This window comes from Leucopleurus acutus (genome assembly GCF_964270905.1).
Source record: "Leucopleurus acutus genome assembly, chromosome: 13".
In the NCBI taxonomy this organism is placed as follows: Eukaryota; Metazoa; Chordata; class Mammalia; order Artiodactyla; family Delphinidae; genus Leucopleurus; species Leucopleurus acutus.
Window position 1 is genome coordinate 28068219 of NC_139155.1, and position 18388 is coordinate 28086606.

At 41.4% G+C, this 18388-nt stretch overlaps 1 protein-coding gene across 4 annotated transcripts in view; it reads left to right on the forward strand.

The window, feature by feature from the left end:
- EPG5 (ectopic P-granules 5 autophagy tethering factor) overlaps positions 1-18388 on the forward strand; it is a 125244-nt gene that overhangs the window by 54754 nt on the left and 52102 nt on the right. For all 4 annotated transcript variants that reach the window (XM_082852686.1, XM_082852689.1, XM_082852688.1 and 1 more), the window contains exons 18-26: positions 1447-1591; positions 1821-2018; positions 2406-2516; positions 3922-4044; positions 5045-5211; positions 6038-6259; positions 8292-8415; positions 15061-15205; positions 17771-17942. In XM_082852686.1, the coding sequence (XP_082708812.1) occupies positions 1447-1591; positions 1821-2018; positions 2406-2516; positions 3922-4044; positions 5045-5211; positions 6038-6259; positions 8292-8415; positions 15061-15205; positions 17771-17942 (1407 nt within the window). The remainder of the gene's footprint in view (positions 1-1446; positions 1592-1820; positions 2019-2405; positions 2517-3921; positions 4045-5044; positions 5212-6037; positions 6260-8291; positions 8416-15060; positions 15206-17770; positions 17943-18388) is intronic.

Genomic DNA, 18388 nt, shown 5'->3' on the forward strand with positions numbered 1-18388 from the left:
GACTTGCCTGGGGATGAGAAGCTCCTCCCCTCACGGGAGGGAGCTTATTAAGTATATGGGTTCCCAGCTCCTCCCCTGGAGAGTCTGCTTCAGTAGGAATGGGTTAGGGCCTAGGGACCTTTTTTGGAAAAATTAGCACTCTAGGCCCTGAGCGAGTCTGGGACCACTTGTGTTCTGGTTGGTGCATGACTTTCAGGCTTGAGTTGTGTCCTCACTCCATCGCTCTCCTAGTGTGAACACAGGTGAGTTCCTTCACTTTTCAGAGCCTCTGTTTCTTTATTTGTATGATGAGATAATGCCATTTCTCATACAAGCTGAGTGTAAGGCTTAAGTGATACACAGGCAATTTGATGCCTGCCTGGAACAATTTTAATAAATTGTCTTTAGATTTTTGCAATTTTGAGAGATTTTAAAATTAGATTGAATGGGCTGTTCCCACCCCTCCCACCCGCCCCGGAGTTGTTAAATTTTGAGTAAAGGTAAATCTTTCTAGGCTCCATTTCAGATGTTTCCTCCTCTGTATCTCTCCCTTTGCACCCTAAAGCCTGCACTAGCTCTGTCCTCTGAACTCTTACAGGGCTTCATTGCGCCTCTCCTGTCATAGCTTTCCCTTTCTACTGCAGTGGAGTTTGGCCTGTGTTGTACCTCCTGTGAAATGGGAAGCACCCTCACTCAGCAGTAACCTCTGTGCTGCCACCGTCTGTACGATGGGGAGCCAGGCGGGTTGGGCATTGCCCTCAGACACATAGGAAGGGGTCACATCCTCAGGCTGCAGTTACCAATTTTAAGTGCCACGAAGGAAAACAATGGTGCTATGAGGGAGGTTAATGGGTTAGACATATTTAAGGTGGCGGGGAGGGGTCAGGAAGTCTCTGAGGAAGGGACATTGCAGGTGAGATGGGAAGGATGAGTAGGAGTTTGCCAGATTAGACGTGGGGAAGTGTTTCAGGCAGAAAACCCAGCAGAGGCAAAGGCCCTGAGAGAGGAAGGAGCCTGGTTCACCCAGGGAACCGAGGGCACGTCCGTGACTTAAATGTGGTGGTATCCGTGCCCGCCCCCCGCCCCCGCAGTGTTCCATATGCCACTTTGTGTGGAGTTGACACCCCATGAAAGATTGCAGAGTGATTCTATAGATATCTCTATTCTCGTTAGTGGGGGTTGGGAGGGGATAGAGCAGCGCTTTGGGTGTTTTCCCTCTAATGCTCTTTAACTTGCATGGGTTTATGTGTCTTAGGTCTGTTCACTACATGGGTAGATTTAACCCACGTCAAACTGGAAAACTTTATTCTTCTGAAATTCCTGAAGATTTATCAGAATCCCTAAATAGAGCTTTGGTTTAAAAATGGGACACGTCAGTATTTTTTGTTTCTCATAAGTAATTAGCCACTGGAAATTCTGTTGACTTCCGATTGGAAGGTAAAGTGCGTTGTCCTATGTGCTCGGCAGGTTTCTGTCACACCTCCTCCTCTTCCTACACTTGGACATCGGTGTCCCTCAGGGTGTCACGCAACAGGTCACCCACAAGGTGGCACAGCACCTGACAGGAGCCAGCCATGGAGACAACGTGAAGCTTCTCAACAGCATGATCCAGGTCAGGACCTTGTCAGCCCCTAAGTACACCCTTGCCCGCCTTCCCAATCAGACACCCCTGTGCTAACATGTCTATGTGTTGGTCATTTCAAAGCACTTGGCACAGTGCTTTTGACCAAGAAGGTCAACAGATCTGGGTTTTGTAGTGGAGGTAGGTATTATTTTATTAGTGTTTTAAAAATGGGAGGCTGGTTATTACCTTTCACGTCACCTGAGCCCTTTCTCCGCAGGCCCACATCTCTGTAAGCACTCAGCTCAATGAAGTGGGCCCGGTTGCCGTATTGGAGTTCTGGGTTCAGGCTCTTATAAGCCAACAACTTTGGTACCGAGAACAACCCATCCTCTTCCTCATGGACCATTTGTGTAAAACAGCTTTTCAGCTGATGCAGGAAGACTGTGTGCAGAAATTGCTCTACCAGCAACATAAGGTAAACCTGTTAGAGAATTTATCTTTCAGTCATCAGCTAGATAGTAGTCTTCTAAGGAGGTTCCCCCACATGCACCCTTCTCAGTACTGCTCTGTGGCCACTGCCTTTTTAAAGCTCTGCCTTAACAGTGTCTTATCCAGTAACCGTAGTCTGCTAAGTGCAGATCCTCATAAAGCCAAAGGAAGGACATCCCAGGAGGAGCGCTGCTCATTACATTTGGCTATAATGCGCAGCCTGGGATTGTAACTGCTGGTGGACTAATTATTGAAATCTGTGTCTTACCAGAATCTTCCATCGTAGTAAGGTAATTGCTGATATTCTTGAAAAGCTCATCGATTGTGTTTTTTAAAGCCTCCACTCTCTGCTCCACATGCTCCCCTGGTGTAGAATGCTTTGGGCTACCACTGTGACCGGAGTCTGCTCTCTTCTTTGGTGAGCTGGATCGTGGCAGGCAACATCACTCCTTCCTTTGTGGAGGGCTTGGCCACACCCACTCAGGTAGGAAACCCACTGTGGACCATTTGTTATCTTTTTTTTTTTTTTTTTTTTTTTTTTTTTTGTGGTACGCGGGCCTCTCACTATTGTGGCCCCTCCCGGATGCGCAGGCTCAGCGGCCACGGCTCACGGGCCCAGCCGCTCCGCGGCATGTGGGATCTTCCCGGACCGGGGCATGAACCCGTGTCCCCTGCATCGGCAGGCGGACTCCCAACCGCTGCGCCACCAGGGAAGCCCTGTTATCTTTTTGAACTTTAATATTGTTATCATCCTTACCTACGTTACTAATAGTCTAAAGTAACTAACGTCTGTTAACACTTACTATGCATAAGAATACTTTTTCATTTAATCCTCACAGTAGCCCTCTGCTGAGGTGGTGCTGTTGCTATTCCTGTCTCACAGGGGTGTTAACTGAGGTTTTATGGAGTCAAGTGGCTGGCTCAGGGTCAGACAGCTCATGATAAGACTCCAACTGCCTGACTGCAGAGCCTGCCCAGCTGCAGGGCAGAGCGTTTAAGTAAGAGTGGACACTGGAGCTGGACCACTCGGGGTTCAGCCTTGGTTCTGCCATTTGCTAGCACTGTGCCTTGGGCAGCTGGCTAACCTCTTTGTCCTCAACAGTCAAATGGGAATAATGATTGCACCTACATGTAAAGCACTTAGAACAGTGTTTACTAGGTGTTGGCTGTTATAGTTATCATCATTATCATTAATTCGCAGCATTATTTTCATCATTATCACCACCTCTCAAGACTTTGTGTGTCCCATTATGTCTCTGTTTTATCACTTAAATTAGTAGTAACATCCTTCAACTTTGTATCACATGCTTACCTCCTGCTCTTCCTCATACCTCTTGTGATCCAGCTGAAACACACTCCATGCTGTTATCTGCATACATCTCTGGAGTTTCCATCTTTTGCCTAGCTGATTCTCTTCCCAGGCATGCCTTCCCCTCCAGTCTCTGCCTAGAGTCTTCTCTGGTATATTACCTTCTCTGATCCCACCCTACCTCCTCTGGTTTCCCGTAGCACTCAATCCCTGATCAGTACTCACACTTCTCACTTTACATTATGGTTACTTATATTAGTCTTGTCTCCTCTGGTGCATGCAAAACGTCTTAAGGGCAGAGCTCACATCTGGCCCTCTTTCCTGTCCCTCGTGATACGGAACCTGCGCACTAAAGTTGAGCAAACAAACATCTTCTTTTACTAAAGTAGCCTTTCTAAAGTAATTTAACAGTTTTCAATGACCTATTTCATGGAAATTTATATCTGTGATAAGAGTAGAAATAGGTATAAAAACTATGTGTTAATTTTAGGAACTGTAATGTTTATTTGTGGAATGTGAGGATGTATTTTGTCTGTCTGAGTTAGTAGCTCATTCCCCTCTTTACCTGGTGTTATTGTAGGTCTGGTTTGCATGGACAGTCCTGAACATGGAATCCATCTTTGAAGAAGACTCCCAGCTCCGAAGAGTTGTTGAAGGGGAATTGGTTATAAACTCTGCATTTACCCCTGACCAAGCTCTGAAGGTGCAAATAGCAGTTCTGCATTTGAGTGGTAGAAGGTGGTTCACACTTTGATGCTGATGGGTTCACCTGTAACTTTTGGACTTCTGTGTTTTCTTTTGTTACGAATGTTTGGAAAGCACAGTAACCAAACTAATGCTTAACATGGTGTAGTTGAAGTGTATACCTCCTTTCCAAGGTTCTTTTAACATTGAGAGTCACAACCTAATAATTTGAGGCTGTGTTCATTGTATGTGTAAAGGGGATTGCCTTTGTTTTAAAGCATCAGAATCCCCTAGAGAGCTTGTTAAAAATCGGATTCCTGGACCCCGGCCTCTGGGATTCTGAGTCTGGAGTGGGACCAGTAATTTATTTTGAAAAACTCCCTAGCTGATCCTTAGGCTAACTAAAGTGTGAGAAAGACTGGAATGAGGCTTTAGAATTAAAGACCTTCTATTTTCAGGTCCTATAGTATAGACTTTGCTTTTGGATTTCGAGCCTGTCAAGGGATTTATCATTCTTGAACGCCCATTTAAAATCTAAATTTTCAGGACTTCCCTGGTGGTTCAGTGGTTAAGATTCTGCACTTCCAATGCAGGGGGCGCAGGTCCGACCCCTGGTCGGGGAACTGAGATCCCACCTGTCATGCAGTGTGGCCAAAAAAGAAAAATCTCTATTTTCAAGAGGTTGATAAAATTTACTTTGGCTTTTATATTATTCTTGCCCTATAGTGTTTTACATGCAAAGGAATGGAAAGGCATGGAAATGAGATTAGACTAGGTGATGCTTAAGACCCAGTCCAATTCTGGGGTCTGTGAAATTCTTGAAAAAAAACTGCCCTACATGTCTTGCTACTAAGGTTAAAGTGTTAGCTAGCGGGTCGGAGAAGTAAGGTTTATATGACTTTTCTTTTTTCTTATTGAATCGAAAACACCATGTTCAGCATTTCATTTGAATCACTTAGGAAGTGACTGTTTGCAGTTGTGGTCATTACATGGTTGCTCAAAGCCTGCCTCTTTTGTAGAAAGCCCAGGCTCAGCTGAAACTCCCCATCGTCCCGTCCCTCCAGAGGCTGCTCATTTATCGTTGGGCCCACCAGGCTCTCGTCACGCCTTCTGACCATCCTCTTCTGCCACTCATTTGGCAGAAGTTCTTCCTCCTGTATCTTCACCGCCCAGGACCGCAATATGGGTATGGTACCCAGAGTAGTAGTAAGTTTCTGTGAATCAGTTCCCACCTTTGCATTGCTCTGCAGCTCTGTGTTCTCACACTGTGGCATGGGAGTTAGAGTCATTGTCTGGCTAGGAGCCTCCCTCCTTTCCTGTTTCACGTCTATCAGACTAGACCTTTTCTGAGTTCAGGGTATCTTGTGGCCGCTCTCTCTTTACCACCCCCCATACCCAGTTTGGTGAAGACAACACCCTGGGACCCTGCAAGGTTAAGCAGAGAGCTTCTGGAGCTGCAAAGGGAGAGACTGTTCCAAACTGAGGCTGCTTGTGTGGCCATGGTGGAGCGTGTTCGAGGGGACTGATGATGGGTAGTGCAGCTGTGGACAAAGGCCAGGCAGTGCCTGGGGGGAGGCCAGCATTTCCACTGGATGTGAAGGGACTCTGGCCGGCCGTGGCTGCCCACTGTCACTGACCATCGCTGTCTGGCTCCAGCTCTGTTTCTAGTTCACCTGCACTCCCTTAACTCACCCCTTTGAAACATACGGATGTTGATTCTTCATCACTTCTGTTTTCTACCAGATTGCAAGTTCTTTAAGAAAAGGGACTATCTTTAATCTCTTCTGTACCTCTAAGTGGTGACTGGTGACAGTGTCTTGAATTTGCATAGCATTTCGTTCTTTTAAAAACTGCTTTTATATGTGCCATCTTGTTGGAGCCTCATTATAACCATTGAGGTAGAGATAGTATGTATTAATTTAATAAACTGACTTAACAGACTGTAATTTTGTGTCACATAGAAAGAGCATCTTGTGTTGATCCTGTTGTGATCTGTGCTTGCATTTTTTAAGGCTACCCGTAGATGGTTGTATTGGAAGAAGGTTTTTTCAAAGCCCTGCTCATATCAGTTTGCTAAAAGAAATGAAGAGGCGTCTGACTGAGGTGGCTGACTTCCACCACGCTGCGAGCAAGGCCCTCCGAGTTCCAGCAGAGGGCAGTGAAGGGCTGCCAGCGACCCAGGCTGGCACCCCTGCTTACCTGACTTCACCAGAGCTGCACACGGAGCTCGTGAGGTGAGGCATGGCTATTGAGCCATTTATGTTGTTGTTTGCAGCACAGGTACTTGTGCCGGCTCTTTGATTTGTGTTACAGCTGCTAGATGTTATGCTCTTAACCTGTTAGATTGAATATGGAAGGTGGTTTTGACTATAGGTTTGCATCTTGTAATGTTTCTCTTTTGTGTTTCTTAAGAGAGTGAATCAGCAATTTGGATGTACCTCTGTGAAGTGCCTGGAGTCTGAGTGAAAGCTCTTAAACCCGAGGGCTGGTGACCGCTTCTATTTCTTTATTTAATAACAGAAACAAACCAAAAGAAGTGATAAAGCAGGTTAACAACTAGTAAAGCCTGCTAGGATAGTTCTCTAAAAGAAATAAACGACCCAGGCAAGGTTCTGTAAGTGAGATTCATAGGCCCTTTAGGGGATTGTGGGATCCACCTGGGGTGCGGTGGATTCATAATCTTCGAAAACTGCTTCTAAAAATAGGCTTAATATTTGCATCCCCTAAAAGGTTAAGAACTCTGAGGTAAGTGTGTGTCCCCTTCACACTGTTCTTTCACCTTTCATTTGTAAGCTTGATGTAAACGAGATATTAGTCTTATAAATGAGACTTAATAGGGCTTCCCTTGTGGCGCGGTGGTTGAGAGTCCGCCTGCCGACGCAGGGGACACAGGTTCGTGCCCGGGTCCGGGAGGATCCCACGTGCCGCGGAGCGGCTGGGCCCGTGAGCCATGGCCGCTGAGCCTGCGCGTCCGGAGCCTGTGCTCCTCAACGGGAGAGGCCACAACAGTGAGAGGCACATGTACTGCAAAAAATAAAAATAAAAAAGACTTAATAAAAACAGCTCTTAATAATGAACTCTGAATACAAAGTGAATACAAATGTCTTGGTGAGGAAACCCAGTGTTTCGATCCAGCACTCAGGCTTCAGGCTTGATTGACCTCAAAGCCGTAGGGCTTCTCTCAGCCTCCAGAATCATTTCTCCCTGTCTCTTTCTTGCTTGAAGGAAAAAGTATTTTTATCTGGGCTTAACCATTGGGAAGGCTTTATCTCTGAACATTTAGATCAGCTAAGAAAGCCTTTGATGTTCCCTTTTGCCCTCCTTTGGCATGTTGTGAAGTAGACATATAACTGAGTCAAGCTGGAAGAGAGCTCCGTCCCAGCCCCTCCTGTTTAAGAGCCTCAAAGCTCTGTCCCAGGGTCTCTTCCTACGTAGACTGTTGCCAGGGTAAAGGTGGTATTTTTCCACTTTATTGAGTAAAGCCCAGCCACACCTCCTGGTCCCCACCTGGTACTTTGTAATTTGTGTGCTGTAGACTACTCTGGTACCTGTTGCTGCAAACAGCTGCTTAAAATACCAGTGATCTGAGCTAAATGGACTGTCTTCCTTGTAAAAACAAAACAAAATAAAAACAAAGGAAGCATCATTAAATTTTTAAAAAAGTTTTTACCGGAAAATAGAGAATTTTTTTCCCCCTGTTTTTAGCTTTCTTCTGTTCCTTCTTCATGGGAACAGGGTGCATACATGCTATGGGTTCTATTTGTGATTCCTTGAGGCAGGGGATTGTCATTGAGCCTAAAGCTGGCAGGTTCTTCCAATGCATAAGTTTAAAATGGCTTTTAATGTTTTCTCTGAAAGACAGAAAAGGTGTTTATTTGAATGTTATCTAAACTTTTCCAAGCACCAAGGCTCACTGTGACTGATTGTCCAGGAAAGAAAAGCTTAAAATTCAGATCCTTGGTTTGTGTTAAAGTCGCCTTCTCCAGTTATTTTTTTCTGTGTACTGTATTTAACCCTCTTTAGTAATAGAGTTCACAGAGCCCTTTCTTCACACCTTTTGTTTTAGCAATTATTGCATCGTACTTAAATGATTTGTGACCTTTCTCCCTTGCTGGCCCTTCTTGGGAGTGTGGTGGTTGGAAATATTTTCTGTGTTATGTGCTTCCGAACTTTTATCTTTTAGTGCCAGTGCTCCTAGAGGTGTAAGAAACTTCATTTGCCTGCACATCTTTTTGTATTTTATGTAATTATGTTTTTTTCTTTTAGGCTCTTCAATGTATATATATTATGGCTAGAAGATGAGAATTTTCAAAAAGGAGATACGTATATCCCTTCTCTGCCAAAGCATTATGATATTCACAGGCTAGCAAAAGTGATGCAGAATCAGCAGGTAAAACCATGGCAATGTCTCTCTTAGCATATCTAACTGTAATTTGAATTGGTTACTTTTATAACCTAATGGTAAAACCACTTGTTGATATGGAAATCGGGTCACTGGTATGGTCATTGTTTTTGTGGTTTTGTCAACATACAAGTGATTTTTTTGTAGGAGTGTTTCCTTTTGAATCTCTGACCCCACTATGGCCTCACCTGAAGGCTTGAAGCTCCTTCTGGGACCTTCTACAGCCTCGTAAACACAGCCTTTCTCTGACTGTATTCTTCCTTGTTTTAAATCGTCAGCAGCTGAACACTTTTAAGCAGTCATCTCTACTCCCATAAAACTGTGTAAGAATTTGTTAAGATTGTTAAGATTCATATGTTGTACAGAAAGTTAGTAGCATGGAGATAGGGAGTTCACCTTTGTTTGCCTTTGGAGATGACTTACTTGTAGCTATCACAGTTTTGGTTGCCCTTTTGGAGATACTCACTTCTAGTCTTCACATATCCTAATTTGTTCTCTCCCTGGTACCCAAGCAAAGATGTCTGTGGTCTTTCTTAGGCCAAAACTTCTGAGTTTTCGTTAAGCTTCTGTAGCTATCATTTGTGTGAGTGAGTGTGTGTGTGTGTGTGTGTGTGTGTGTGTGTGTGTATGTATGTATGTAGGCATATCTCTTCTGTTCCAGTTTCTTTTTTCTAGGGGCTGAACTCTACTGGGCATTGACCCCCAACATTGGATGGGATTTAGGATCCTCTGAGACTTGAGAGACTTCAATTTGGGTCTTTAAACCTAGTTGCTTCCACACTGTATATACTATTTCATCTCTAGTAGGTGTCTTTCACTTTCTTCTGTGTTCTTTGTCTTTCCTTCCTCTCTTTTCTTCTTTCTTCTTCCCTTCCTTCTGTGAGTATCTATTGAATGCCTTTAAGGTGTCAGGCATCTAATAACAAAGACGAAAAGAAACTTGATGCAGTCTCTGCCTTTAAGATGCTTACTGTCAGATGGGGGACTAAATTATTGCATCCAGTGATGAAGACTGTGGGGGTGGAATGCACAGGGTGCTGTGGAAACATGCACAAATGGCACCCTGATTCAGACTGAGGCTGGAGTGTGACCTTTGAACTGAGCCCTAAAGGACAAACGGGAGTTCTCAGGTTGATAGGAAGACATGGTGATGCGGAGTGGCAGAGAGGATGTTACCAGCAGGATGTCTTTTTCCAAAGTCTTCATTTGAAGAACTATTGAAATAGCAGGAGTAGTTAAATAAATGGATAAATTAAAAATATATTGAACTTTCTATCCTGTTCCATTGATCTGTATTTCTGTTTTTGTGCCAGTACCATACTGTCTTGATTACTGTAGCTTTGTAATATAGTCTGAAGTCAGGGTGCCTGATTCCTCCAGCTCCATTTTTGTTCTCAAGATTGCTTTGGTTATTCGGGGTCTTTTGTGTTTCCATACAAATTGTGAAATTTTTTGTTCTAGTTCTGTGAAAAATGCCAGTGGTGGTTTGATAGGGATTGCATTGAATCTGTAGATTGCTTTGGGTAGTAGAGTCATTTTCACAATGTTGATTCTTCCAATCCAAGAACATGGTATATCTCTCCATCTATTTGTATCATCTTTAATTTCTTTCATCAGTGTCTTATAATTTTCTGCATACAGGTCTTTTGTCTCCTTAGGTAGGTTTATTCCTAGATATTTTATTCTTTTTGTTGCAATGGTAAATGGGAGTGTTTTCTTGATTTCACTTTCAGATTTTTCATCATTAGTGTATAGGAATGCCAGAGATTTCTGTGCATTAATTTTGTATCCTGCTACTTTACTAAATTCATTGATTAGCTCTAGTAGTTTTCTGGTAGCATCTTTAGGGTTCTCTATGTAGAGTATCATGTCATCTGCAAACAGTGACAGCATTACTTCTTCTTTTCCGATTTGGATTCCTTTTATTTCTTTTTCTTCTCTGATTGCTGTGGCTAAAACTTCCAAAACTATGTTGAATAATAGTGGTGAGAGTGGGCAACCTTGTCTTGTTCCTGATCTTAGTGGAAATGCTTTCAGTTTTTCACCATTGAGGATGATGTTGGCTGTGGGTTTGTCATATATGGCATATGGCCTTTATTATGTTGAGGAAAGTTCCCTCTATGCCTACTTTCTGCAGGGTTTTTATCATAAATGGGTGTTGAATTTTGTCGAAAGCTTTCTCTGCATCTACTGAGATGATCATGTGGTTTTTCTCCTTCAATTTGTTAATATGGTGTATCACGTTGATTGATTTGCGTATGGTATTGGCACGAAAACAGAAGTATAGATCAATGGAACAGGATAGAAAGCCCAGAGATAAACCCACGCACATATGGTCACCTTATCTTTGATAAAGGAGGCAAGAATATACAGTAGAGAAAAGACAGCCTCTTCAATAAGTGGTGTTGGGAAAATTGGACAGGTACATGTAAAAGTATGAAATTAGAACACTCCCTAACACCATACACAAAAATAAACTCAAAATGAATTAAAGACCTAAATGTAAGGCCAGACACTATCAAACTCTTAGAGGAAAACATAGGCAGAACACTCTATGACATAAATCACAGCAAGACCTTTTTTGACCCCCCTCCTAGAGAAATGGAAATAAAAACAAAAATAAACAAATGGGACCTAATGAAACTTAAAAGCTTTTGCACAGCAAAGGAAACCATAAACAAGACCAAAAGGCAACCCTCAGAATGGGAGAAAATATTTGCAAATGAAGCAACTGACAAAGGATTAATCTCCAAGATTTACAAGCAGCTCATGTAGCTCAATAACAAAAAAACAAACAACCCAATCCAAAAATGGGCAGAAGACCTAAATAGACATTTCTCCAAAGAAGATATACAGATTGCCAACAAACACATGAAAGAGTGCTCAAAATCATTAATCATCAGAGAACTGCAAATCAAAACTGCAATGAGATATCATCTCACACCAGTCAGAATGGCCATCATCGAAAAATCTACAAACAGTAAATGCTGGAGAGGGTGTGGAGAAAAGGGAACCCTCTTGCACTGTTGGTAGGAATGTAAATTGATACAGCCACTATGGAGAACAGTATGGAGGTTCCTTAAAAAACTAAAAATAGAACTACCATATGACCCAGCAGTCCCACTACTGGGCATATACCCTGAGAAAACCATAATTCAAAAGGAGTAATGTACCACAATGTTCATTGCAGCTCTATTTACAATAGCCAGGACATGGAAGCAACCTAAGTGTCCATCAACAGATGAATGGATAAAGAAGATGTGGCACATATATACAATGGAATATTACTCAGCCATAAAAAGAAATGAAATTGAGTTATTTGTAGTGAGGTGGATGGACCTAGAGTCTGTCATACAGAGTGAAGTAAGTCAGAAAGAGTAAAACAAATACCGTATGATAACACACATATATGGAATCTAAGAAAAAGGTCATGAAGAACCTAGGGGTAAGACAGGAATAAAGACACAGACCTACTAGAGAATGGACTTGAGGATATGAAGAGGGGGAAGGATAAGCTGTGACAAAGTGAGAGAGCGGCATGGACATATATACACCACCAAAAGTAAAATAGATAGCTAGTGGGAAGCAGCCGCATAGCACAGGGAGATCAGCTCCGTGGTTTGTGACCACCCAGAGGGGTGGGATAGGGAGGGTGGGATGGAGGGAGAAGCAAGAGGGAAGAGATACGGGAACGTGTGTATGTGTATAGCTATTTCACTTTATTATAGAGCAGAAACTAACACACCATTGTAAAGCAATTATACTCCAATAAAGATGTTAAGAAAATTAAAAAAAATAAAATTAGCCTGTTCTTATAAAAAATATATATATATTGAAGAAGAATTAGTAGAATCAATAGGATTTTTTAGATTAGGATTGATACAGTTGTAGGGCAGATTAGATAGTACAAGGACTTCCAAATTTGTAGTTTGGGCAGCTGCTGTTTACAGTACTGGAAGAGGAAGTGCCTGAGAGGCTTCAAGGAGAGCTCTTATTAAAGAGTTGGTGGGGAGGGGATATACAGGTCTAGAGTTCAGGAATGGGGTAGTGTAGGAAATGTGGGTGTAATGGTAATAGAGTATTTGGATTAAGAAGAGGACTGAAGATGGAACTCTGAGAAGTAACATTGAAAGGCACAGAGAAATAAGGCTGAGAATATAGGGCCAGAGAAATAGGAAAAATACACAGATAATCATGGTGTCCTGAAATCTTTTGAGTGCAGGTCCATACTCATCTCTTCTTTATACTCCACAACCCAAAGCCTTATCTGAGAATTTGCATGTAGTAGGTACTTGGTCAGTGTTTTAAAAAATTAATCATAGCTTTCTTGGTTCTTTAATATTTATCTTGGTTCCCCAGCATTTACACGGTTAATTGCTTTCTTTCTTTTTTTTTTTTTTTTAAAGTTTTTGCTTGCCATTTGATTTTTAAAAAATTTTCATTATTAAAAAATTTTTTTTATTGGAGTATAGTTGTTTTAAAATGTTGTGTTAGTTTCTGCTGGCCATTTAATTTTATAGCTAGTATTTTGAATCAGTAATTCAGGTTCAGAGTTGTTCTTTTAGTGGTTTCTGAAACATCTCTGCTTACCCATTGTTAATTCTCAGTATTCTTTTCTAATTGTTAGCCTCTGTCAATAGTACTTTAGCACAGAGGTGGAGAAAGTGACATCCAGACCCCAATTAAAGGAGATATGTATACACAGTAGGAGCATCTGGTACAGCACCTCAAACAGTTTGGTACATCCAAGATCCAGGCTTGTGATCCGGATGACTTTGGTGTTCCTTCTCTGAGTCTGGAATGCCTTGTGCCATGATTGGTTTGGAAATAACGATTTAGGACTTCATGGGAGTGTGCTAATTGAGAAGCCTGAAACATTTTTACATTTATAGGTATCCTTTAGAACACTCCAAATCAGAAAAAAAAAAATAAAAGAAAACCATTGTCCACAAAGCCACAGTCCTTATCTGCTCATCAGCTATTACTGTTTGTAGTTTTTGGTGTTCATTGATAGTTGACTTTCTTTTTTACTAATGACAGTCCACCATTCTAATATATAGTCATCACCAGAGTGAAATATATGCCAGACATATATTTTATGCAAGACAAATATGCAAAATATGCAAGACAGCTCACTGGAGAGTGGGAGGAAAATACTGGAATTTCTGTTTCTATTTTTTTTGGTCAATCATATCTATTTACTTATTTATTTTACCTTTTATAATGAAAAATTCAATCATACAGAAAAATAGAATAGTATAATAGACATGCCCTTCTCCCTCTGCCTGTATGTATCACGTGTCTAGTTTCACCTATAGCCAATCCAATCCCACCACCATGTTGGAGCTAATCCTAGAGGGCATTTGATACATATTTTAAAAGACGAAGGTTAAAAAAAATAACAGGGCTTCCCTGGTGGCGCAGTGGTTAAGAATCTGCCTGCCAATGCAAGGGACACAGGTTCAAGCCCTGGCTGGGGAAAATCCCACATGCTGCGGAGCACCTAAGCCCATGTGCCACAACTACTGAGCCTGAGCTCTAGAGCCCGCAAGCCACAACTACTGAGCCCACATGCTACAACTACTGAAGCCTGAGCGCCTAGAGCCCGTGCTCTGCAACAAGAGAAGCCACGACAATGAGAAGCCCACGCACCGCAACGAAGAGTAGCCCCCACTCACCGCAGCTATAGAAAGCCCGCGCGCAGCAATGAAGACCCAACACGAACAAAAATAAATAAATAAATTTATTAAAAAAAATAATAACATAACCCAAGAGCATTTATATCTGAAATATATTAACAGTAATTTCTTAATATCAAATATCTAGACAGTGTTCAAATTTCCAGTGCTCTTACAAATGTCATAAAAGTTTTGTTTTTATTTACTTTTACAGTTTGTTTGAATCAGAGTCTGCATTTTGTAATTGGTTGATAGTTCTTATTAATCTGTTTAAACCTATAGGTCCTCCCCTTATCCTTTTTTTTAAATTGCAACTTATTTGTTGAAGAAACTGGGTAGTTTGTCCATAGAGCTTCCCCACAGCTTGGATTTTGCTGGTTATAACTTTGTGGTGTAGTTTAATATGTTGTTCTGTCCCCTGTATTTCCTGTAAGTTGGTATTGGGATCTAGGGCTTGATATAATCCAGATCCAATTATTTTCAATATATTTATTTTTTATCTCTTTAAAATTTGTGTTTTTTTTTTTACCTATGTCTTATATTAGTTCAGTAGTATATGTATGTAATTTATAAATATACATTTAGTGAGGCTGTTGCAATAATTTTTTCCAGTCATGGTACACAGTCAAAAAGTTTTGAGATTCCTAAGGTTGTTAGACATTTTATTTTTAAATTTATTTATTTGGCTGCACCACGCGGCTTGCAGGATCTTAGTTCCCTGACCAGGGATTGAACCCGGGCCCTAGGCAGTTCAAGTGCCAAGTCATAACCACTGTACCGCCAGGGAATTCCCTAGAGTGCCCATTTTAAATGTGATTTATCCTAGTGCTTGGAGAGCCTGGAGTGGACCACCTCATGTTGAAACGTATGGGTTCACTTTAAAGTTAAATATACAGTTTTATATGTGAACATGTGATTCATCTCTGAAAGTTAAAGTCCTGTGGTTCCATTTTAGGACCTGTGGATGGAGTATTTGAACATGGAGCGCATACATTATGAGTTTCAGGAAACCATTAGTCTGTGGATGCAGGCCAAGCTTGAGTCCCATTCTACACCCTGCAGTTCGTCAGTGCCACTGGACTTCACTGATCCTTTGTTGGGTGAGTTGTGTGAGTGCGCATCAGACCCTTTGAATGAATGAGTGAGTGAATGAATGAGTGAATGAATGGGTGAGTGAGTGAATTGGAGCCATTGAGGGTTAAGGTTCACAAAGTGTACCCCTTAGTGAGAATTGCTTTTTTAGGAGTTCATTGTTAACTTGTTAAGCACTTGGGGTTAGGTTATGCTTTGAATGAGAGAAATTCCAAAAACAGTGAGGACTTAAATAAGCTAGGGATTTTTTTTCCATGTAAAAGAAGTCTGGAGGCAGGCAGTTCAGAGCAGTAGCTTTATGGCCTGAAAGCCTTCAAGGACCCGTGCACCTCCTATCTTGCTGTCTCACTGTGTTCACATCTGACATCCACTTATGGTTCAACGTGGCTGCTTAAGCTTAAGCTGTCACTTTTGCATTCCATTCAGCGGGTAGGGAAGTCTCCCTCTTTTAAGGACTCTTTCAAGAAGCTGCTCATAGACTTTCCAGTTACATCTCATTGGCCCACACTGAGGCATGACTCTTGCCATGGAGTTTCCCCACAGTCTGGATGTTGCTAATTATACCTTTGTGGTATAGTTTAATGTTTTTCTGTCCCCTGTATTTCTTGTAAATTGGTATTGGGAAAGTGATTATGTACTTTGTGGTTCATTTTCTGCATGATGCTTTAAAAAGATATTTTAATTGACTTACAACATGTAAAGTAGAAGCTAGAATTTAATTATTTGGGGTTTGCATTGAGCAGATAAGGAACCTGAAGTGTATGGTGGTTAGGTAACTTTCTGAAGTCACAAAGCTGGGGCTTTGAAGAGCAGGCTTCAGAGACCCTGCTCTTCACCACTTGTCTTGTTTCTGGTGATCAGTACAGGTTGCAGTTCTAAATAAAGTTAAAGCCTAGATTTTTAAATAATTAGTTTCAGGTTTTTCTCAGATGAGAGCAGGTTAGATGATGATTATATCAAACGATGGAACTTGTGATTGTGATTGTAGGAAAAATTTCAGCAGCTCTTCGTAGGTTATTGTATACTTACGACACCAACTTCTTTTTCTTAAATTTGTTGGCTTCGTAACTTTTTGTCAGTTGTGGTCCAGAGTTGTGATTATAGTTAAATATGCTCTGAATTAAGTTTTTTTCTGTCTTTTGTTTTGGATTTAAAGTACAACCCTTGATTTTTCTTTTGTAATAAGTTATATTGGGTTAGAAAAAGACCCTCCCCACCTCCCCCACCCCCATTTTCCTTTAGAGTCATGACCTAATGTTGCTTGAAAGAGACTTGAACATAGTCAGGAGTCTTACCCCATGGTGAATATCCAGCTTTGCTACATTCTGTGCATAGAGTGGTAGTTCTAGTGGAAAAACCCCAGCTATAAGGGACAGTCCTGGACTTGACCTGTTTGGAATGTTAAATTCCATCTGTTTGGATTACAAACAATACAAGTTTTCTTATGCCAAGTAAAGTCATGGCTATTAAGTTTTCTTTAATTTTTCTTAACAAGAATAGAAAATTGAATGCTATATCTGGAATGAAATCGGAAATTCAGAGTAGTCCCTTAAGTACTTTGTTAACTTACTGACTTGAAATTCCTTTGACCTCTCCCGACCTCTGTTATCTTACATGGCAGCATTTTTCTTCATGTTCTTCAGTCCCTATGAGCTGTGTGGTATGTGGATAGCGTAGTGAAAAGAAAGGAAGGGAAGATAGGAATTTATTGGACACCTACTGTGTATTCAGCTGTGTACTAAGTGTAGGAATATAAACATTTAAGTTGGATTGACCAGTATGAGATCATGTGAAATCTAGTGCAAAGTTGCATGGTACAGATTTACTGTTTTTTACCTTTATTTTTCTTATATGGTACATGATTTCTTATTTGTATTCGTAAATCAGTTTTTGAGTGAATGAACAAATGAATGAATGAATGACTGTATGGCTACATAAATATAAGTTCTGTAGGAGTTCATGCCCATGTCTTCATTCATTTTAACTCTACTACTCTCCACCCTCCTGTTCAAACCTTGGCCTAATGTAGGACTTTTCACTCAGCTTCATTCCATAATGCCCATTCCTCTTTCTCCTATTCCTATGAAGTTTATTTGGATGACTGCATTAAACTCTTAACTGGGCTACCTGCCCCATTTCCCCAGTCCACTGTCCAGATGATAGCTACCATCTTTCTAAAGCTTGCTTCGAGTTATTCACTAGATCCCTTTTACACTAGTGTCAAGTCCTAACACCTTAGCATGTTATGCAAAGCTGTCTAGGGTGATCCTTTAAGATTGTGAGCAGTAGGTCTTTAACTATCATCAAGACTTTTTGAGGATAGGAATTCTATTTAATAATATCACATGCTCCTGAGCTCCCAGCTCCTGGGTAGAGTATTATTAGGCTGGTGGGTGATCCCTCAGAACTTGGAAGGAACAAAAGATAATTTTATTCATTTAGACCTCTGATGATTTAAACAACTATTCTTCAGATCTCTAACATTCTTTATGAAGGTAACAGTTTAGTTTTGTAGTACATTATGACCTAGTATTAGCCGTTATTCAGTAAATATGACTTAATTTTTTTTTCAGCTAAAGAAAGGGTTTTAAGTAACCTGCGGAAGCACGAAGACCCCCAACCTCCCCTTGTTCTGCAGCCAATGAGGCCTCCTGTGCCAGTTATTTCCTCAGCCTCGATCCTGAGTCAGAAGGACGCCATCCAGCTGGTACGCACAGACCTGAATCTGCTGCGGCAGCAGGCCAGGTAAGACACAAGCCCTCCAGGATCATGCTTCTGTGCTTGCTGCTTTGACAGCCTGATGAGTAGAGTAGCACCTAGAAGAGCTTCTTCAGTAGCCTCCTCACCACCAGGGTAATTTGACCAGACTGGCTCAGATGGTTACCTTAGTTAACCAAGTTGTGACAAGTCTTTTAATTTCATGTAGAAATTATGTGGTGCTTTCATGGACTATATACATTGTACAGTTTCTTGTGGCATTTCCGAGTGGCGGCAGTGCCAGCTAAATTTTTTTCTTATGCTTTCCCTGAGGAAATCTGATCCGGGAAAGATGGTGTTAAAAGGGAATGAAATGAGATTTACTCTCTTTTGTCACTGCTTTGCTCTCTAACTCTCCATATTCTTTTAAAAATTGACACAGATACTTGATCGAAGTGTGGGAAAGTCATTTTAGTATTTTGAGTTCACAGTGG